The 23,194-nt window shown below is 48.2% G+C and overlaps 2 protein-coding genes across 7 annotated transcripts in view; one reads left to right on the forward strand and one right to left on the reverse strand.

Moving 5' to 3' along the window:
* The window catches only part of LOC137538913 (BET1-like protein), a 228,127-nt gene extending 206,486 nt beyond the window's left edge, over positions 1-21,641 (reverse strand). The window contains exon 1 of the mRNA XM_068261345.1: positions 21,493-21,641. The gene's annotated coding sequence lies outside the window, so the exon portion shown is untranslated. The remainder of the gene's footprint in view (positions 1-21,492) is intronic.
* CCDC73 (coiled-coil domain containing 73) overlaps positions 1-23,194 on the forward strand; it is a 537,472-nt gene that overhangs the window by 348,803 nt on the left and 165,475 nt on the right. For 5 of the 6 annotated variants that reach the window (XM_068261328.1, XM_068261329.1, XM_068261331.1 and 2 more), the window contains exon 1: positions 22,089-22,115. The exons of the other annotated variant lie outside the window; for it this stretch is intronic. In XM_068261328.1, coding sequence (XP_068117429.1) covers positions 22,100-22,115 — 16 coding nt within the window. In that variant the 5' untranslated portion in view covers positions 22,089-22,099. Of the gene's footprint in view, positions 1-22,088; positions 22,116-23,194 lie in introns of those variants that run through there. 6 annotated transcript variants of the gene reach the window in all.

The raw sequence follows: 23,194 nt of genomic DNA on the forward strand, positions 1-23,194 counted from the left end.
GTGAAGTGGATAGACAAGCATCGCTGGACTCATGCTGGAAGGTACATTCAGCACTGCCGAAGCTTGGGGGACAGAGAATGCACAAAGAGACACATAGCGGGCACAGATAGACACAAATAGAGTGGGCACAGAGAGACACAGAGTAGGCACCGAGAGACAGAGTGGGCACAGAGGAGACACAGAGCAGGCATAGAGGAGACACAGAGGGGGCACGGAGAGACACAGCCAGCACAGAGAGAGACACAGAGGACACACAGTTGGGGCACAGATAGAGACACAAAGAGGGAACAGAGAAACACAGTGCAGCAACAGAGAGAGACATCGAGTGGGCACACAGAAAGAAACAGAGGGGGCACAGAGAAATACAGAGCGGGCACACAGAGGCAAAAAGCGGGCACAGAGAGAAAGACACAAAGCGGGCACACAGAGAGACACACGAGTGGGCTCACAGAGAGACACAGAGAGGGCACACAGAGAGATAGAGGGGGCACAGAGAGACACAGAGCGGGCATAAAGGAGACACAGAGAGGGCACAGAGAGAGACCTGGAGGGGGCACAGAGAGAGACCCAGAGGGGGCACAAAAGAGAGACCCAGAGGGTAGACACAGAGGCGGCACAGAGAAATACAGAGCGGGCACAGAAAGAGACCCAGAGGGGGAACACAGAGAGACCCAGAGGGGAGACAGTTAACTGACTGTTAATGGTAGGGTTCTCAAACTTATCACACAACTTGTCGACTGGTTGACTCCCTGGTGCTACTGTTGATTGGGTTGCAGCATTGAGGTACTTTGTTATACTTAGGGTTCTCAAACTTAGCATAGTTGGTCACTGGATGACTGGGATTAATATTCAGAAAAGTGTGTGGAGCCTACAAAAGCCAATCAAAATTCACCTATTGATTTTTAAGGGTAATATTTAATTGCTGCCATTCTTGCACTGTTAATGGCACAAGCCTCAAACCTGGTACAGTTGGTCATTGGGTGACTGGGGTTCAAATTCAGAAAAGGGGTGGAGCCACCAACAGCAGATTTATTTCACTTCAGTGCAAATTATTGATGCCAAAGACCGCAAAGCTCACAAACTTAGTCATCAAGTAATTGTGTGTTAGGGTTCAAAAAAGTGGGCGGAGCCAACACCAGCCAAATACATACCTGGGCAACGCTGTGCCATCAGCTAGTGTAATATAATGTAATATTCTACAGTGTTCTCCACGGAAATTTTTTCCAGCCGGGTGGCTTAAATAGTAGCCGGGTGGCATGAAACAGTAGCCGGGTGGGGCGAGATGAGAATGCAGGGCCAGTGCTTCTGTGAGCAACTCTGCTTACATCATAGGAGGAGGTGAGCCGATGATAGCCGGGTGGCCACCAAAACTAGCCGGGTGGAGCAGGAGCACCCAGCTAAAAGAGCCTGGGGAGAACACTGTTCTATAAGTAATGTAATGTTTAACCAGTTCCCTACCCTGGGGTTTTCCCCCTAAAAAACCCAAGCAATTTTCTACATTTCACAGGTCTCCCATTCATTAGCGCATAACTTTAGCAGTACTTATCACAAATAAATGATCTATACCTTGTTTTTTTTGCCACCAATTAGGCTTTCTCTAGGTGGTACTTTTTGCTAAGTATTATTTTACTTTGAATGCATTTTAAAGGGAATAAGGAGAAAACAAATGAAAAAAGTCATTATTTCTCAGTTTTCAGGCATTACCGTTTAAAAATAAAAAGTATTACTGTAGATCAAGCCCACAAATTTTATTAGTCCATATGTCCTGTTTATTTCAACATTTAAATTATCTTCCTAGTACAATGTATGGCGACAATATAATATTTGTCAATAAAGGTGTATTTTTTCCATTTTTTTGCTTTGCACTTTACTAGCGATTACAAGCCGTATACGCCAAAATAACAGTAATATACCCTCATGGCATACATATCTAAACTGCTAAGTCCATTTATTAGCCCCCACCCCCGTAGTTAGCAAGATGTGCCCCTTTATTACCCTCCACCCCCCATAGATAACCAGGTGTGCATCTTTATTCCCCTCCACCCCCCCATAGATAGCCAGGTGTGCCCCTTTATCTTCCCCCCCATTATAGATTGCCCGATGTGCCCCTTATTAGCCCCTCCACCATAAAAATCCCAGATGTGACCTTTTATTAGCCAGATTCGCCCCTTTGTCCCCCTACCCCCATTGATAGCCAGGTTTGCCCCTTTGTTCTTCTCCTCCAATAGGTAATCAAATGTACCCTCTATCCCCCCCCCCCCCCATGGATAGCCAGGTGTCCCCCTTTATCCCCTCACTATAGCCAGATGTGCCCTTTATCAGCCCCTCCCCCAGTATAAAAGATATATATGTGCCCCCTTGACCCCCCCATAGATCGCCAGGTGTGCCAATGTATTCTCCCCCCCTCCCCATAGATAATTAATGTGTCCCTTTGTCATTGCCCCCCCCCATATATAGCCAGGTGAGCCCCTTTGCCCCCATAGATAGCCGAGTGTGCCCCTTTGCCCCCCTCCCCATAGATGGCCAGGTGCGTAATGATCCACCCCCTCTCCCCCTTAGATTGCCCCCAGCCTTTATGCCCCCCTCCCCTCCATTTTGCGATCGAGCAAGCAGCATGGAGGATTGGCATGTAAACAGCTCACCTTGCCTCGTTCCAGCGCGATCAGCCGCCCCTCCGTGCATCACCGCTGCCTGTGTCATTATGCCGAACGGATCGGGTCCCGGCTTGATGACGTCATCAAGCCGGGACCCGATCCGTTCGGCATTAAGACACAGGCAGCGGAGATGCACGGAGGGGAGACTGGTCGCGCTGGAACGAGGTGAGGTATGTTGTTTACATGAATACTAAATAACAGGGGATCGGGCAGGGGGTTGGAGGATCGAACCCCTGGGAGGGCATCCTTAATTAGTGTAGTTAGAGGGAGGGGGGTTAATGAGCCCAGACGCGTGCTAGCACGCGTACTGTGCTCATTAAAGGGGACTGACTTATATTCACGTCATGTGGCTTTCAAGAGCCACTTACAATGACGTGAATATACTGTATGTAGGATGGGAAATGGTTAAGTAATGTCTGTCACACTGTACTTGCTATTGCCATGTGTACCACAAGTAATTCCAGGTACGCCACTTGGCGTACTTGGTGAATAAAAGCAGTTCTGATTCTGATTGGTTGTAGTTATCTGGTTCCTGGGTCAATAGTACTGCTTGGAATCATGGGAGGCCTAATATTAGGAGAGAAGAAATTACTTCCTATAAATGTTTGTGTTTTCACACAAAGCACATTTCAAATACGGCAGTTATTTACAAAAATCGTTATTTGGTTGAAAATGTGGCACTTGTTTTTTAACCATTTCAGCCTACAGGTTGCTTTCACCTTAAAGGGAACCTGAACTAAGTAAAATTGTTTAAAATGAACGCATGATGTAGCTGCAAATGAATATTACATACATACCTCACTGTCAGTTCCTCTCAGAAGCTCCCCGTTATCTTCTTACAGTGATCCCTTCCAGTTCCGACAATATTTTGTCAGAACTGAAATATATCAGTTGCTGTCAGTTATATATCAGCAGCTGTCAGTTACAACTGAATGTGCAAGGTAATGTCTATGTTGAATGAGCGATGTTACAGTTTAAAAGTGTGCTGACCAGGAAGCTGTTATGGGGTAATGTCCATTTTCAAAATGGCCAGAGAATTCCATTGATCACAGTGGGCAAACAGGACGCAGTTGAGGAGAAAGAGATTGATGAGTAGACTACACATGAGGTAAGTATGATGTGTTTATGTTTTGACTTTTTATTTTCAGTTCAGGTTCTCTTTAAAAAGAAACTGACTCGAAAATCTTAAAATTTAAAAAACATACAAATAAGAAGTACATTTCTTCCAGAGTAAAATGAGCCATTAATTACTCTTGTCCTATCTTGCTGTCACTTACAGTAGGTAGTAAAAATCTGACATTACGGACAGGTTTTGGGTTAGTCCATTTCTTCATGGGGGATTCTCAGCATGGACTTTATTCTTTATAAAGACATTCCCTGAAAAAGATTTATACAAAGATGCTGGCCAGCCTCCCTGCTCACTGCACATTTGGCAGTTGGACGAAGCAACTGCCATTCACTAATTGCTTTTAAAAATAAAGAAAACCCTGAGAACCACCCATGATAAGATGGGCTAGTCCAAAATCTGTCAGTAATGTCAGATTTATACTACTTACTGTAAGTGACAGCAACATAGGAGAAAAGTAATTTATGGCCCATTTTACTCTGGAAGAAACGTACTTCTTTTCGCGACAGAGGTCCTTTAAGGACGAGAGTAATGATCTATAACTTGTTTTTTCCACCACCAATTAGGTTTTCTTTGGGTGGTACATTATGCTAAGAATTATTTGATTCTAAATGCATTTTAATGGGAATAATATGAAAAAAAAAATGGGAAAAAAAATCATTATTTCTCAGTTTTCGGTCATTATAGTTTTAAAATAAAATGTAAAACTGTGGGAAAAAAGCCACATAATCTGTTTGCCCATTTGTCCCAGTTATTGCTAAATTAAAATTATATTCCTAGTACAATGTATGGTGACAATATTATATTTGGAAATAAAGGTGCATTTTTTTCAGTTTTTCATCCATCACTAATTGCAATTGCAAGCATATAATTTAATATTATACCCTCTTGACATATATATTAATTGTATTACATTATTACCTAATGTACGTAAGTGTAATTTTACTATTTGGCCACAAGATGTCCTCGCGCATTATTTCCTATTGCATACAATAAGTATGCTAAATAGGAAGTAATGCCTGGCTGTGGTAAATCGGAAGAGATGTAGACATCTCACTAATGCTGGCGATCACGGGGGCCTAGAGGGGAAATTAATGAATGGGAACAAAGTTCCCATTTATTAATCTAACGATCAGCGGTGGGAGCAGAGGAAATGAGCGAGCAGAAGGGAGCGCGGCGGCACGATTGGCGAATGATCACTGTTTTTGAACAAAAACAGCGATCATTCTTGCAGGACAAGCACGAACCTGCTCAGGGGACTTCTGTCCCCTGCCACCAGTCCCCCGTCGCCAGGACCATCGCGATTGCGGGTTTCCACCCACACGATTGCGCGCGCAGCCCCGCAAACATGACCCCGCAGCAATGGTTATATTTGCTATTCGGGCGAAAATGTTAAAAATGTGGCGTATTTTCACGGAAAAAAAATGAAAATGGCATTGTTGATGCGAAAATGCCTTTGGTGAAAATTTGCAAGCAACTCTGCTGTTGATATCAACATCCTTAACTATCCTAAAAATATCCTGTGAATTCTTGGACGTGAAAATCATGCCTTCATAAAAGTTGCCGGTGTGCATGTGAATATACATGCTTGTGTAAGCAGCAGCTCTATTACAATCCAGATGAAACAGCACTATCACCAACGTGCTTAGCACCATTTTAGATCAAGCAGTTGTTCTAGACCCACTTGTTAGCCATCCATTGGGCTAATGCTACCTCTGCCGATCATGGGGTCAAGAACACATGAAATTGGCACTTGACCAGCTCACGCAGCTCTGCTGTCATACCAACAGCAGGGCGAGTTAGCTGCAGCAGCAGGAGAACGGCGCAATCAGCGGTAGCATGCGGCACGCTAATTCAAATCTATGCCCTGGCAGGGATAACAGGTTCCAAACAGGGCGTAGATTTCAATTAGTACGGTCCAGAATTAGTTAATGCTCATATTACCACTGAGCAGGTGGCTACTGCCATTGCATCTATAAAATCATCTACAGCTCATGGCCCTGATGGTCTCACCCCTCAGTATTATGAAAAAAAAATTGCTGATATTCTAACTATTCTGCTTTCATCCCTGTTACATTCTCCACGGCATCACATTTCCTCCCGAAATGTTGTCTGCCTCGCTTATGCTTATCCTTAAACCTGGTGTGGATCACTCCACCTCTGCCGGCTTCGGCCCAATTTCTATTCTAAATAATGACATCAAGTTGTTTGCCAAGATTCTTGCTCTGAGGTTGGCTTCAATGGTTGGGTGCCTCTGCACCAGCAGAGACCCCGGATCGGTGGCTGGGAGCGGAGCCCCTGCGAGGGACATATCAGCTGCAAGGGGCTGGAGGAAGCACTGGGTGAGTAGATCTGGGGGTAGGTTAATATGCCTGATGTTTCCTTTAAGTTAACCAGGAAGTGGTAGTGCCAAATCGCCTAAGTCAACTATTGCGGAGCCTTCTTATTTCCACCAGCAGAACACCACCACAGAATAACTTTTACTTTTTGCATAGCTTTGATTTTTATGCTCCTTTATAGCTTTTTAATATTTTTGTGATTTTTTCAATTACATTTTTTAAGGGCATCGGTTGGCTCAAGTGCCTAAGAGTGAGTGGATGTTTTGATGTTACTAAAGCCTCGTCTACACGAGGCGATCCGGCGGCTCGATTAGCCGCCGAATCGCCTCTTCCGCATCCCCACGCGTACCCGCCGCATACCCGCCCGTGCGTCGGATTTGATCCCCCGCTCGTCCCCGCCGGCGCCGCTTATCTTCCGCTCAATTTCCTGCCATTGTCCCCTCGTGGGGAACGAGCAGGGAATCGGCGGTGGCGAGATCCGACCTGTCGGAACTTAGCGGCTCGATTGATAAGCCGGATCGCTACGTGTAGACGTAGCTTAATGTAGACTGCAACAGGACAGTGTAACGAACGGTGGAGCACAGAGAGGATCTGATTACCGATGATCTGCAGTATCACTGGGAATACAGATGTATACCAGATTATAAGTGATCTGCAGTATCACCGATAATCCGATATACCAGCTAACCTCTGTATTAGAGTAGAGTGTAGTGTTTGGTGTAACAGTAACACTAAGAGGACTGAGCCTCAGTGCAGTGGGGAGTACTGCACGGCTTCCTTCCGAAGACCTGAACTCTCCAAGGCGGGAGGAGTCAGGCTGCGAGTAGGAAGGTAAGTCTGAGAGTGACACAGAAAGTGTCACTAACAGGACGGGGAACCGCCTCCAATAGTGAGGTTGGTACTCGAGGTCAGACAAGCCAGATCGTAACACACGGACAGATAAAGTACAAATTCAGAAGGCAGAGGCGGAGTCTAGGTACAGGCAGAGTTCGGCAACAGGGTATCAGAAATATCGAGGTACAAGATCAAGAGGCAGAAGCAGAGTCTAAGGACGAGCCGGGGTTCGGCAACAGAGTATCAGAATAGCAAGGTACAAGATCAGAATACAAGAGGATGGTCAGGCAGGCAGAAGGTCATAACAGATAATCACAATCAAACTGGGACTTTAAGCTATCAACAGAATCTAGCTAAGTGAAGGATTACAGCTCCAGCTGGTCCCGCCACACTTAAGGATCTGACTACGGGTCTGAGTGCTCCCACGTGTGTGTTCGCAACGCCAGACAAAGAGCAAGTGAACAGCCAGCAGTATATATACACAAGGACCTCTCCAGGACCTCCCTAATTGCTGGACCAATGAGAGTAGTGGAAAATGTCAGCTGACCCGCCTGGTCAGCTGACTCCCTTCTGGCTGTTATTTAAGCTCTGCCTCTGTGCGCGCGCGCGTGTCACTCTGAATCTAGGTGGACTATCAGTCCCAGCCACACCAGTACTGTTTTGCAATGTATCCAGTGAACCGAGTGCGGGAGCCGCCTCCAATGCGGCTTCCGCCGTTACCAATGCGGATTCCGCCGTTCCCAATGCGGATTCCGCCGCTCTGCCTATGCGGCATGAGGCGTTTTTTCCGCGTTGTGACGCCATGCTGGACGCGGAAACAGCCGCCTCATCTTGAGAGGCAGCGGCTTTTCCGCGTTTCATCACAGTACCCCCCCTCCCCCGAGGAGTGGACTCCGGACAACTCCTACCAGGTTTCTCGGGGTGTAAGGCATGAAACTCTTTCCTCAATTCATCCGCATGCATGCGAGTCCCCGGTACCCATTGTCTCTCCTCAATGCCATACCCCTTCCAGTGTACCAGATACTGTACCGAGTTCTGGACAATGCGTGAGTCCAAAATTTTCTCTATTTCGAACTCAAGTTGACAATCTACCAGGACAGGAGGAGGAGGAGTAGGGCCCATATGGACTGCAGGTTTGAGCAGGGATACGTGAAATGACCTTACCCCACGCATGCTGGCGGGAAGATCAACGGTATAGGTAATGTTGTTAATCTTTTTCACTATCGGAAACGGACTGACAAACTTGGGGCCCAATTTGTCTGAGGGCTGTTTCAGGGTCAAATGACGTGTGGATACCCACACCAAGTCTCCTGGCTGGAAGCTCCACTCCACCGAACGTCTTTTATCAGCTTGACCCTTCTGATTCAAAAACGCCTTTTGCAAACTATCTCTCACCGTGCGCCAAATGTTTTTAAAAGACTTTTGCCAGGCCTCCAGAGCTGGAAACGGGGTGGAGGTCACTGGCAATGGTGAGAATTTGGGCAATCTTTCAGACACTACCTGGAACGGAGAAAATCCGGTGGAAGAGCTTCTCAAATTATTTTGCGCGAACTCCGCGAAAGGCAGAAATTTGACCCAGTCGTTCTGCGCCTCTGCAACGTAGCACCTCAAAAATTGCTCTAAAGACTGATTGGTTCTCTCCGTTTGACCATTGGTCTGTGGGTGGTAGCCCGATGAAAACGACAGCTTCATGCCCATTTGTTGGCAAAATGCCCTCCAAAATCTAGAAACGAACTGGACTCCCCGATCCGACAATATGTTTTCCGGAATGCCGTGTAGCCGGAAAACATGTGTGATAAACAAGTCGGCCAATTCCTGGGCCGAGGGGAGTCCTTTCAAGGGCACAAAATGGGCCATTTTACTGAAGCGGTCGACTACCACCCAAATGACCGACATACCCTCTGACCTGGGAAGCTCACCTACAAAATCCATTGACAAGTGAGTCCATGGTTCACTCGGGGTGGGCAAAGGCTGCAAGGTACCCACAGGTGCCAGCCGGGAGGGTTTACTTTTTGCGCATACAGCACACTCCCTAACAAACTCCCTGCAGTCTGCTGCCAGAGAAGGCCACCAAGCACACCTGGATACCAGATCCTGAGTTCTGGCTGCCCCAGGGTGTCCCGCATTCTTGTGGGAATGAAACATCTGTAAAATGTGGAGACGAAAGGGTAAGGGCACAAACATAACCCCTTCCGGTTTCCCCTCAGGGACATCCTGCTGGAAGGGACTCGGGGTCTCTGTCCAGTCCTCCCAAGTCTCAGTTGCCGCTAGCACTAACCTCTGTGGGATAATGGATTCTGGGTCAGAGGGCTGGGCTTTCTCCAGCTCAAAACATCTGGACAGGGCATCTGCCTTGATGTTCTTGCTGCCCGGGGTGTACGTAATAATGAACCTGAACCTCAAAAAGAACAATGACCATCGAGCCTGTCGGGGACTTAACCTCTTAGCCCCCTCGATGTACTCCAGGTTCTTGTGATCAGTGTACACTGTAATGGTATGCTCTGCTCCTTCCAGCCAGTGACGCCATTCTTCAAAGGCAAGTTTAATGGCCAGGAGCTCTCTGTTGCCGATATCGTAGTTTCTCTCCGCCGGGGAGAACCTACGAGAGAAATAAGCACAAGGATGTAATCTTCCCTGTAACCCTGACCGCTGAGACAGCACAGCCCCCACCCCGACCTCCGAGGCGTCCACCTCCACAATAAAGGGGTAAGAGGTGTCGACATGCCTCAGGATGGGTGCTGAACAAAACAAGGTTTTCAGGGTAGGGAACGCTTGTAGGGCTTCTGGGGTCCAGTGGTTAGTATCTGCCCCTTTTTTGTGAGACTAGTGAGGGGTGAGATAACAGTGGAGTACCCCTTTATGAACCTCCGATAGTAGTTAGCAAAGCCTAAGAATCTCTGCAAAGACTTTAACCCCACGGGTTGGGGCCACTCTATCACAGCAGAGACCTTGGCAGGATCCATTGATAGACCCGAAGTGGAAATAATGTACCCCAAAAAAGAAACAGATGTCACCTCGAAAATACATTTTTCCAACTTTGCATAAAGCGAGTTCTGCCTCAGTTTGTCCAGTACAATTCGGACATGTGTTCTGTGCTCAGAGAGGTTGTTGGAAAAGATAAGTATATCGTCCAGGTATACTAACACGAACCTGCCCAACACCTCTCTGAATACCTCATTAATCAATTCCTGGAAGACGGCCGGGGCGTTACACAACCCGAAGGGCATCACCAAGTACTCATAGTGCCCGTCGGGTGTGTTAAAGGCCGTCTTCCATTCATCGCCCTTTCTGATCCTCACCAGGTTGTATGCGCCCCGCAAGTCTAATTTTGAAAAGACTTTAGCGTTGGTAACTTGAGTGAAAAGGTCATCTATTAGGGGCAAGGGGTAACGATTTTTTATCGTGATTTTATTCAGGCCTCGGTAATCTATGCACGGTCGCAGACTCCCGTCTTTTTTCTTAACACAGAAAAACTCTGCACCTGCGGGCGACCGGGATGGTCGAATGAACCCCTTAGCTAAATTCTCACGAATATACTCTTGCATGGCCAGTTTCTCTGGCCCGGACAAATTGTAAAGATGAACCCAAGGGGGCATACAACCAGTTTGGAGATCAATGGGGCAATCAAATGGGCGATGCGGCGGTAACTTGTCAGCGGCCTTAGGACAGAACACATCGGCATACTCAGAATACTGTACTGGAACCCCTTCCAACTGAACCCTGGTCTGGCCCAATGTCACCTTCCCTAGACACTGCTGGCGACAATGATCGGACCAGCTGGTTAGCTGACCCGTAGCCCAGTCTATTTGTGGTGAATGGACTTGTAACCACGGCATGCCTAGGATGATAGTGGAGGTTGACATATGTAATACGAAAAACTGTAGTTGTTCCCCATGCAGTACCCCTATCGTGACCTTCACCTCCGGGGTCTGTGACAGGGAACGATTCCGTTGCAGAGGGGAATCGTCTACTGCCGTGACCTGAATGGGGGGTCTCACTGGAGTGAGAGGAATACCCAACTCCTGAGCAACATCAAAGTTCATAAAATTAGCCGCTGAGCCAGAATCAATAAAAGCCTCAGTGGCTACAGACTTATTATCTCATGTAATCGTACAAGGGAGAAGCATTTTTTTCTCTTTAAGGGGTGAAAATTGTGTGCCTAGGGTGTCACCCCCCACTACTCCTAGGCAGACTCGTTTCCCGGCTTGTTAGGGCAGTTTTGCACTCTATGCCTCGCTTCTGCACAGTACAGGCACAGTTGTTCAGTCATTCTCCGCCTTCGTTCCACCTGGGTCAGTTTTGATCGACCAATCTGCATTGGCTCGGGTGGAGGCAAGGCCGGAGAAGGTGAGACAGGCGGAGATGGCGTTACTAGGGGTGCAGCGGAAGATGTCACCCTGCCACGGTGACTGCCCCTAGTCTGTCTCTGATGGCGTAGCCTACGGTCGACTCGAATGGCCGATGAGATGGCCTCATCGACTGTTTTGGGCTCGGGTAAACTTAACATTAGGTCGGAGACCTCCTCCGACAACCCAGACAGGAAGTAATCCATCAGGGCATAGGTGTCAAATCTGGCGGTAACTGACCACCTACGAAATTTGGCCGCGTACTCTTCGACTGGACTCTTGCCTTGTCGTAAAAGCTTGAGCTTCCGCTCAGAGGTCGCAGCAAGGTCTGGGTCGTCGTAAAATACGGCCATGGCCTTAAAAAATTCCTCTACTGAGGTCAGAGCTGTGTCTCTAGGGGACAGGTTATATGCCCAGGTCTGAGAATCACCGGCCAGTAAAGTTTTGATGAACGTGACTTTCTGGGCCTCAGTACCAGAGGATCGGGGTCTTAATTCAAAATATGATAACACTCTACTCCTAAAATTGGGGAAGTCAGATCTGTGGCCAGAGAACCGTTCTGGAACGGGCATGCGTATGTCTGCGCTAGGAGGGGATCGCACTTCATCCACTGACGTCTGGAGGGTTTGGACGGACCCTGTCAGAGCCTCAATCAATGCTTTGTGTTCACCCAGCACTCGATTGACATTATCCACTGAGGTGGCAAGTTCACCCAGAAGACCAGTGCGTGCGTCCATTTTGTCTTTGGTCTGGCGTTCTGTAACGAACGGTGGAGCACAGAGAGGATCTGATTACCGGTGATCTGCAGTATCACTGGGAATACAGATGTATACCAGATTATAGGTGATCTGCAGTATCACCGATAATCCGATATACCAGCTAACCTCTGTACTAGAGTAGAGTGTAGTGTTTGGTGTAACAGTAACACTAAGAGGACTGAGCCTCAGTGCAGTGGGGAGTACCGCACGGCTTCCTTCCGAAGACCTGAACTCTACAAGGCGGGAGGAGACAGGCTGCGAGTAGGAAGGTAAGTCTGAGAGTGACACTCAGGAGAAAGTGTCACTAACAGGATGGGGAACCGCCTCCAATAGTGAGGTTGGTTCTCGAGGTCAGACAAGCCACGGACAGATAAAGTACAAATTCAGAAGGCAGAGGCGGAGTCTAGGTACAGGCATAGTGAGGGAGGGGAAACACAGAGAGCCCGATATAGTGCAGTATGTTTTGTAAATATGGATAAAAGTAAATATAATGAGATTTATACTCACAAACAAGGGTTGCCCTCCAGGCAACCACTGTATAAGCAGGTGGGGAGATTAGACCTGTCCCCACTCAGGTTTAAAAAGTCGCTCTCTGTAGTTCAGAAGAAAAAAAGGGGGCCAATCCCCTCCACCAAGGGTGGACAACTTTGTGTAACACAGGTACAGAGGCGCCAAAAGTATAAAACAAGGTAAAAAACTTTTAAAATTGGGGGGGGGGGGGGGGGGGGGGTGATGGGTGGATCCACCTCTCCCACAAGCAAACAAGAGAAAATGTTGATTTTTCAACACATAAAGAATTTATTCATACACTCCAAACAGTTTTGCAACGCGTTTCGCGGGTTCAACCCACTTCATCAGGCTATGGAAATGGAGTATAACACTTGTGTGCAGGGTTTGTCAGCTTAGCGCCTCTAGGTACAGGCAGAGTTCGGCAACAGGGTATCAGAAATATCGAGGTACAAGATCAAGAGGCAGAAGCAGAGTCTAAGGACGAGCCGGGGTTCGCCAACAGAGTATCAGAATAGCAAGGTACAAGATCAGAATACAAGAGGATGGTCAGGCAGGCAGAAGGTCATAACAGATAATCACAATCAAACTAGTACTTTAAGCTATCAACAGAATCTAGCTAAGTGTAGAATTACAGCTCCAGCTGGTCCCGGCACACTTAAGGATCTGACTACGGGTCTGAGTGCTCCCACGTATGTGTTCGCAACGCCAGACAAAGAGCAAGTGAACAGCCAGCAGTATATATACACAAGGACCTCTCCAGAACCTCCCTAATTGCTGGACCAATGAGAGTGGTGGAAAATGTCAGCTGACCCGCCTGGTCAGCTGACTCCCTTCTGGCTGTTATTTAAGCTCTGCCTCTGTGCGCGCGTGCGTGTCACTCTGAATCTAGGTGGACTATCAGTTCCAGCCACACCAGTACTGTTTTGCAATGTATCCAGTGAACCGAGTGCGGGAGCCGCCTCCAATGCGGCTTCCGCCGTTACCAATGCAGATTCCGCCGTTCCCAATGCGGATTCCGACGCTCTGCCTATGCGGCATGCTGCGTTTTTTTCCGCGTTGTGACGCCATGCTGGACTCGGAAACAGCCGCCTCACCTTGAGAGGCAGCGGCTTTTCCGCGTTTCATCACAGACAGGAGTTTATTTATTAGAATTCAAGCATATAACCATTTATTGTTGTCAAGGGCCTGACCTTTAACAAGCCATTGTGTATTATCAGTCTAGTATATGTATGATATGGCCTATATTGCTAATTAGCTATTGTGTATTATTTGTTTAGATACCAATTAAAGTGTTTGAAAATGTGATACCCTGCGCTGCCTGTACCTTATATATACTTCTAGCCTTATACCAGGAGATCTTTGGTACCTCTGTTTTGCAGACAGCTGCAAAAAAACACAACTGTACTCACACAGGTTTATTTACCCTCCCAGAGCGCCTCCATCTAAATTCAATGATTTGTGAAGCGTTCCTCTGCTGCCAGGTTTCCTGTGTAGGTGTTCTGTGCTTAAAACTTCCAGTGCTGGGCATTGATGCAATACAGCAGATGTATTGGTTACCTCAGCAACAGCTATTTCCCTCACATACTGCACTGTCTGAGAGATCTTCCTAACTCCACCTATTTTACAACAGTTTTAGAAGGAAACTGTACTATCTAGTGATTTCTTAAGATGATTGAGACAGTTCTGCATGGATCTCTAAAAACCTACTAATATTTTGTCTCAGACACTCTTGATAAATGTCCCGCAGTGAGAATTACTTCCAAATGATGGACAGTTGAGACCAATGGAGTACAATTTTCTCAAGCACCGAAGTGTTAATGTCTAATGACTGCAGCTATTTCCAACTATCTGGGTGGTGCTGCTGCTGCAGGGCCAACAACAGTAAGCTCCGCTATTTGTACTTTATGTACCAGCTCAGTCAGCTGTAGTGACAAATCACCTCATGGCACATGATTAAATGCATATTAGTGAGCGCCCAGGGCATTCGATTATTACGAGCTTCCCCTCATCACATTACCGCACAGTACAGCCGTATAATTTATAAGATAATACAGACATCACTTTGTAGCTGCTCGGAATTATTCAGTTTTATGGATGGTGTCCTTTAATTTTGCCTTTCATGGATTATAAAATTGCTTAATATCTGCTAGAGTGAATCACTGGAGAAGCAAATAAAGCCTCTGGCCTTGGGTCACCATGTCATTTGGGATACCAGCGAAGTGAGCGCGCTCATTTGTCCCAGCCTGTGATTGATGTCTGGACAGGTTAAACAAGGGAAAGCTCGCCTTACATAAAAGAAATGTTCAGGAATGGCCACCTCCCACTTAATATGGGCATGAAGCATAAACAGGGGCTCAGCTACAGGTTAAGCGAAATGCCTTATGTAATTAAATGTAAGATGAGACTGTCACTTCTTTATTCCATGTCAAGACCCCTGTTTCCAATCCCATGCTGACTTTAAACATTGTAAAAAGTTGTCATATAGCAGAAAATGTTTTACAGAACAGGATAACTACAGTTCTAGTAGAAGTCACCACAGCCCCAAAATGAACTAATCTGGATGGACAGTGTCAATTTTTTGGTACAAGTCCTCCTTAGCTGCTTTCCTTCACAAGTGCCCCTCTTTTAAAGTAAAACTGAAGCCAGGAAAATTATGAAAAGTCAGATACTTACCGTATTTTTCGGACCATAAGACGCACCTAGGTTTAGAGGATAAAAACCAGGAGAAAAAAAATACTAAACCTGGTGCATCCATGGTGAAGGGGTATCTTATGGATCTTCTCCCCTCCCCAATTAATATGCCCCCCTTGTACCTCCTGTGTCCCCTAAGTGTACCATTAGTGTCTCCCTTGTGTCCTCCTCTGTCCCTGTGTCTTCATATGTGCTCCTTGTGTCCACTTAAATGCCCCGTGTACTCTTATGTGCCCCTGTGTTATCTAAAGTGCCCCCATGTGTGCTCTCAGTTGCCCGCTGTGTGCTTAGTTGCCCCCGGTGTGCTTTTAGTGGCCCCCTGTGTGCTCTTAGTGGCCCCTTGTGTGCTCTTAGTGGCCCCCTGTGTGCTCTTAGTGGCCCCCTGTGTGCTCTTAGTGGCCCCTTGTGTGCCCTTAGTGGCCCCCTGTGTGCCCTTAGTGCCCCCCCTGTGTGCCCTTAGTGGCCCCCTGTGATACCTCTTCTTACCCCTTTTGTGTCAGGCACTTGTAGGGGGTTTGCAGTCTGCAGAGGGGCTTGCAGGGTCCTAATCTGTTTGTTATTAAGTCGCTGTCCCGGCCCTGTGTATAGGCGTGTTCCCGCCCCCAAACGCCGCCCCCCCCCGCCCGGGTCCTCCTCTGCCCGGTCCCCTCTACTGCCTTTCCCCGGCTCTCTAAATGTTATGTGGGGAGTGGGAAGGCTGCCGCTTACCGCCGGATGATAGCGATGTCCTCGGTGAACAGCGGTATCCTCGCTGTTAACAGCCGCTGGGTGGTCCGGGCACAATGCGGAAGCCTCTCTGCCTTAACTTCCACTTTGGTGAAGTAAGTGGAAGTGAAGGCAGAGAGGGTTCCGCATTGTGCCCGGACCACCCAGCGGCTGTTAACCTTCCTGGCGGTAACACGTAGTTCGGGGTAAGCCGCGCAGGAGGTTTTCTCAGGCCCCGCTGGGCCGATCTGCGTAATTTTTTGTTGATCCGATTTTACGGCAATTCAATAAAAATGATCGGATCTCCTGAAAAAAACGAAAGTTTTTTTTAATTCGACTGAAAAATCCGATCAGATTTCCCGTTTTCTTTGATTTTTATCGATCCGGAATGCCAGATATTTTTCTTCAATCTTTCTAAAGATTGTATGGTGTGTGTTAGATTGTCAATTTATTAACCTTCCTGGCGGTAACCCCGAACGTAGTTCGGGGTAAGCCGCGCAGGAGGTTTTCTCAGGCCCTGCTGGGCCGATCTGCGTAATTTTTTTTTTGCTGAACGCAGCTAGCACTTTGCTAGCTGCGTCAGCACACTGATCGCCGCCGCCCCGGTTTGCCGCTATCCGCGCCGCCGCAGAGCCCCCCCCCAGACCCCTGCGCTGCCTGGCCTATCAGCGCCAGGCAGCGCTTAGGGGTGGATCGGGTCTCCCTTAGACGTCACGACGTCCATGACGTCGGTGACTTCATCCCGCCCCGTCGCCGTTCTTTGAATGGGATTTCCTGATCGCCTATCGCCGGAGGCGATCGGAGGGGCTGGGGGGATGCCGCTGAGCAGCGGCTATCATGTAGCGAGCCCTAGGCTCGCTACATGATTTAAAATAAATAAATAAAAAAGGCAGCGCTGCCCCCTGGCGGTTTTTAATAGACCGCCAGGAGGGTTAACAGCGAGGATACCGCTGTTCCCCGAGGACATCGCTATCGTCCGGCAGTGCAGCAGCCTTCCCACTCCCCACATAACATTTAGAGAGCCGGGGAAAGGCAGTAGAAGGGACCGGGCAGAGGAGGACCTGGGCGGGGAGGCGGCGTTTGGGGGCGGGAACATGCCTATACACAGGGCCGGGACAGCCACTTAATAACAAACAGATTAGGACCCTGCAAGCCCCTCCACAGACTGCAACCCCCCCACAGGTGCCATTGATAGACGGGAGGATAGGACATCCGCGGGGACTTAAGATTTTAAGGCAGGGACAACTTGCGGCTGGGCAGAATTTGCAACATTCGGACCATAAGACGCAGGCACTTTTTCCCATGTTTGGGGAAGAAAAAGTGCGTCTTATGGTCCGAAAAATACGGTACCTATGGAGAGGGAGTGTTCCTATAGAGCAGGGGAGCCCATTAGGTAGATTGTGATCTACTAGTTGATCACAAAGCACTTCTAGGTAGATCCCACACACCTCGACTCCAGTTCCTCAGTTTATGAATCCAATGACTCCAGGTACCCAAAAATTGCTCCGAATCAAACTCCACAGCCGTGATTGGAAAGAAGTAATGCATACCGCTTGTTGTGCTACACTGCATACCTGAAGGCATCAAAGGAGGGTTAGGCATGGCAGGAAGCGTTGGCATCCAGAGTTTTGTGAAGGGGCCGAGCTATGTATAGTTATGCCCCTGGAACACAGGGCACTCATCTTTTTCCCGCCTGGTTAAGGTTTGCTTTAAAGGATACCTTGGCGCTAATTTAAATCTAAAAATGATGCAATGTGGGGGGGGGGGGGGGGAGATGCGCATAGGCTTACCACACCTTTCGGCGTCTTCTATGGTTCGCCTGCTGTGCTTTCTGCTCTGTACATCCTGGTCGGGGTTAGCAGATGAGGCAGTGAGCTTTAAATTATAGCTATAGCAAATGATAGAATTGCTTAACAGGTATGTCTTGAGGGTACATTTGAGAATTTTCAGGCTTGTAGCAAGACGAACAGGCTGTGGAAGAGAGTTCCAAGGGAGAGGTGACACTCTTGAGAAGTCCTGAATGTCAGAACTAGAGCTGTCCAATCTGGATGGAAAGAGGGTCTCTTGGGAGAAGCGAAGTAGTAGAGAATAGTAGAGATGGAAAATTCTGGAACGACTGTGCACACCATTTAAAGGGTGGCACAGTGATTCTCAAATACTGTATTAGGCAGAGTAACTCCCAAATATTAGGCAGCATTTCCCCAATTATACAGACTGACCTTCAAGTGTTAGACATTGACCTCCAATCAGGCAGTTACACCCTAAAATCAAGTATGGTGACCCCACAAATGTTTGCAAAAGCTACCCCAAATAGGCAGTGACCCCAAATGTTAGGCAGAGTGACACCTGGTTATATAGAGATTCCCCCAAAGTAACACAAATTCACAGTATGCATCCCCAATTAAGATAATTAGGCAGAAACTCCCCAAATAACACAGTTAAGGGGCCCATACACTGGTCGATTTCAGCCATCGATCAATCAATTATATAGAATCGATCGTTTGATCAGAAATCGATTCTATCATATTCCCCATTCGATCGATTTGCAGCCGATTTTGATTGATTTTATCTATCTGACAGGATGGAAGATCTAGGTGGCCCATAGAGTTGCATTGGATCTAATGGTCCAATAATGCATTTAGATCAATTTCCAATAGATTTCAGAATGAAATCTATTGAAAATCTGTTCCTAGTGTGTGGCACACATCAGATAAATTCCTGTCAGATTGGACTTGACAGGCATCTACCAGAAATCTATCTGATGGTCGAATCTGCTGCAAATCTATAAGGTTATGGCCACCTTTAAGCAGAATGTGCCTCCAATAATATATTTACACAGCAAGCGTCCTCTACTGATACAATTACACGTACCACAAATAGCACAATATAAGCAGCATGTGTCCCCCAAATAACACAGTTAAAGGGAAGGTTCAGGGTGGCTCTTAAAAAAATAAAAATGCCCATCCACTTACCTGGGGCTTCCTCCAGCCGTGGGCAGCCAGGACGTGCCCTCAGCGTCGCTCCGCAGGCTCCCGGTCCCCTCCGGTGGCCGACCCGACCTTGCCAGGCCGGCTGCCAGGTCGGGCTCTTCTGCGTTTCAAAATGCGCCTCACGGGGGCGCGCTGACGTCATCGGATGTCCTCCGGGCTGTACTGCGCAGGCGCAGAACTACTGCGCCTGCGCAGTACAGCCCGAAGGACGTCCGATGACGTCAGCGCGCCCCCGTGAGGCGCATTTTGAAACGCAGAAGATCCCGACCTGGCAGCCGGCCTGGCCAGGTCGGGTCGGCCACCGGGAGCCTGCGGAGCGGCGCCGAGGGCACGTCCTGGCTGCCCACGGCTGGAGGAAGCCCCAGGTAAGTGGATGGGCATTTTTATTTTTTTAAGAGCCACCCTGAACCTTCCCTTTAAAGTCGTCAGGCAAAAAAAAAAAAAGTTTCATGTACCTGGGGCTTCTACCAGCCCCGCCAGCTAGTTTCGCTTTTGCCGACCTCGGGGTCGGCGGGCTGCCACGCGTACATTTGCACGCATTCCCGCCGGTGCATGAAGCTACTGCGGACATTAACACATACATTTTACACGTTAGCGGTGCAACGCGTAAAAATGTACAAACTAGCTGGCGGTGGGGGACCGGAGCAGCAGTGAGTGACTACGAGGGCACAGGATGGCTGCATGGGGCTGGTAGAAGCCCCAGGTAAGTGAAACTCATTTTTTTTTTTTTTTTGCCTGACGATTCCTTTAACCACTTGAGGACTGCGGTGTTAACCCCCCCTAGTGACCAGGCCATTTTTACTTAATTGGGCCAATGCAGCTTTAAGGCAAAGCTGCAGGACCGCACAACTCAGCTCACAAGTGATTCCCCCCTCCTTTTCTCCCCACCAACAGAGCTCTCTGTTGGTGGGGTCTGATCGCCCCCACATTGTTTATTTATTTAAATTTTTATCAATATTTATGTTTTTTATTTTTAAATAAATTTAACTTTTTTTTTTTTTGCATTACCCCACCTCCCTCTCCCCTGCCGGCCAATCACTCGATCGGCTGCCATAGGCTTCTGCCTATGAGAGCCGATCGTTCTCTTGTCCCCCAGGGGGACAGCCGTGTCACACGGCTGTCCCCAGTACAGCGCTGCTGCTGATCGCAGCGCTCTACAAAGTAGTTAGACGCCGTCTAATAGTCTCCCGAGCAGCGATCGCCGCACGGAGACTGAAGGCGGGGGGGAGCTCTGCCTCCCGAGCGGGAGATGCACACGCAGCGTGCGCGCGATCTCCTGCTAGCCCCATTGAAGACCGTTCACGCCAATGGGCGTGGAGTGGTCCTGGGGCTGCCGCACTGCTCACGCCAATTGGCGTGGAGCAGTCGGCAAGAGGTTAAAGAGAATCTGTAAGATTAAAAAAAAACCCTCTGGGGGATACCTACCTCAGGAGGGGGAAGCCTCTGGATCCTAAAGAGGCTTCCCCAGTCTTCTGGTGTCCAGGCAATCCAGCGCTGTGGCTCCCCGAACATCGGCAAGATAAATATTTACCTACCGTGGGGAACGCTAGCGGCACTTTGTTTGGGCTAAGGTGAAAATAGCCAAGCCCGATCGTATTCGCTCTACTGTGCACGGGCGGGTCCTTTGGGCCTGCACAGTAGAGCGAATTGATGAGGCTTGGCTATTTCCGCCTAAAGGTGGCCACACACCATACCATTTTTTAAATATCTGTTCAATTTAAGAATTGCAATCAATTTTTCTGACTGATTGTAACATTTCAAAAATATGACCAATGTACCACACACGTATGTTCAATTTTTCCCCAATTATGATAAAAAATGATGGAAAACTCTGACAAAATTGCTAGGGTATGTATATTAATAAATTGACAATCTAACACACACCATACAATCTTTAGAAAGATTGAAGAAAAATATCTGGCATTCCGGATCGATAAAAATCAAAGAAAACGGGAAATCTGATCGGATTTTTCAGTCGAATTAAAAAAAAGCTTTCGATTTTTTTCAGGAGATCCGATCGTTTTTATCGAATTGCCGTAAAATCGGATCATTTTATTGTATCGTGTGTGGCCACCTTTAGCCTGCAGAGCCGCTGCTGCGCCTGTGCATGATTGTGGTAGGTAGATATTGCCGCTATGCGACGACGCAAAAAAGCTATGCACCAGTGGCGTGCCCGGAAGTTACTGACACCGCGTGGAGGCTGACACAGGACAGGTTATGTATAAATGCACACACAGGGGAGGGGGCATATTTAATACATTAGGGGGGCAGTGGCGGGGACTTCGTCGCTCGCCATACACCCGATCAACCAACTTCCGACATCTTGCACCAGGCCCGATCAATTAACGCGACCAATTTCAGTCCGAAATTGGTCGCATCGTTGGTCGGGCTTGCACTTGGCGGCACTGATTTTCAACCAATTCGATAATAATAATTGAACTGGTCGGTCGATCGGCCACCAAAGTCGTCTGATGCATGGGCACCTTTACAGTATATGTTCACAAATTATACACCATGTCTCTCCACATGACATCCTCACCATCCAGTTCTGTGCGCTGCTGGTTTGTCAGACTTCCTCCACCTGTTCATCACACAGCAGCAGGAATTTGTCTCCTTCACCAATGATTTTTTTCCTCTGTGGGGCTTTTCCCGCGCAGAAAGGTAAGCAGAGTGCCCACAAACGTCACGAACTAGTCCTAGACTCCTAGAACAGCCCGCCAAGCCACACCCACTGATGGACGATCCCCACACCTCGCAATCCAGCCATGCGGGCCAGCCAAGCCACACCCACTGCTGAAGAATTCTCTCTCCTCGGAATCCAGCGGTGCGGGCCCGCCAAGCCACGCCCACTGCTGGCCGATTCCCACCATCTTTCTCAGTCTTCGTGTTCTCTGACTGCGCGGGCCCGCTAAGCTACGCCTAGCTGAAGGATTCTGTCTCCTCGGGTTGTGACTGGGCAGGCAATTCAGTGATGTGATCGGCCAGAATTTGAGCTACTCCCCCAGCCCGTGAGGGACGTACTGAATAGAGATGGGAAGTTCGGATCTTTTCAATGATCCGGATGATTCGAATCGGATCATTGAAGAGATCCGGATCTTTGATCCGAATCTCGGATCATTTTACTACAGGAAGCATTCGGGGGTGAAATGAACAGCAGGACAGGTCTGTGGGCAGGAGAAGGGGAGGGAGTGGACACACAGAGAAGGGGAGAAGATGGACAGAGGGCAGGGAGTGGACAGAGAAGGGAGGAGGGACGAGCAGAGAGCAGAAATGTTTGCACGTAATACCCACATGCTGCAGTCATATGCTTTACATATATTTCACCTATATGTTCATCTGTACACTTTGAAAGAAAAGGTCGCACAGTGAAAGAAAGCATTCCCAGAAGATAAGTGCAGCTGTTTAGTGCCGAGCGCAGGAGGATTATATTGCCTTTCAATCACACTGTCTGCAAAGTCACTGAGCTGTGCTGAGCCAAAAGCTTCCAATGTGATCACTGTGCAGCACTACGGAACAGCCAGCCTATAATGGGCAGCACGTTATAGCCAGTATATGTGCTCTACACATATCTGGCAGTGGCACCCATGTCCCCTCTCTCTCATCTACCTGTCTCCCTGCAAGGCTGGCTCCCATACAACAGAGCGATCCATCTCTGCTCAGTGCTTCCAGGACCCCGCTGCCCGCTGAGAGGGGGCGTGTCGGTCCTTGCCCCGCCCCTTTTGCGATCCGAATCGTTCATTTTGATGATTCGGATGATCGACTCATAAAATAGATTCGGATCAAAGATCCGAATCGTTCATGATCCGGACAACACTAGTACTGAAGCAGGGTGGTATAGCTGCTGCTAGTCATACAGGTGATGTCCAGAGTCTCAGACAAGACAATTATATTTTCAGAATAGCGTTTTAGTTTATCATATTGAAAACAAAGGAGTGAAATATCTAATAGCTATTAAAGTGCAGCGGAACTCAGCATATCTATGCTGTTCAGCATGCTCCCGTTTACAAAATAATTGGATGTGCTCTTCTGTAGCATGATTACATATTTTATTCCGTGAAGAACCAAAGTAATCCTGGGAGAAGAAAAGATGCAGAACTTTTGGTGGGCATACACGGCTCGATTTTGCAGCTCGATTCTCCTGCTCAATCGTTTCGCCACTCGATTCCGCACTCAATTCTCATCTTCACAGTGGCGTATCATTAGGGGTTGCAGAGGCAAGAGACCCGCCTGCCCCCCCCCCC

The sequence above is a fragment of the Hyperolius riggenbachi genome, chromosome 11 (assembly GCF_040937935.1).
Source record: "Hyperolius riggenbachi isolate aHypRig1 chromosome 11, aHypRig1.pri, whole genome shotgun sequence".
NCBI lineage: Eukaryota > Metazoa > Chordata > Amphibia > Anura > Hyperoliidae > Hyperolius > Hyperolius riggenbachi.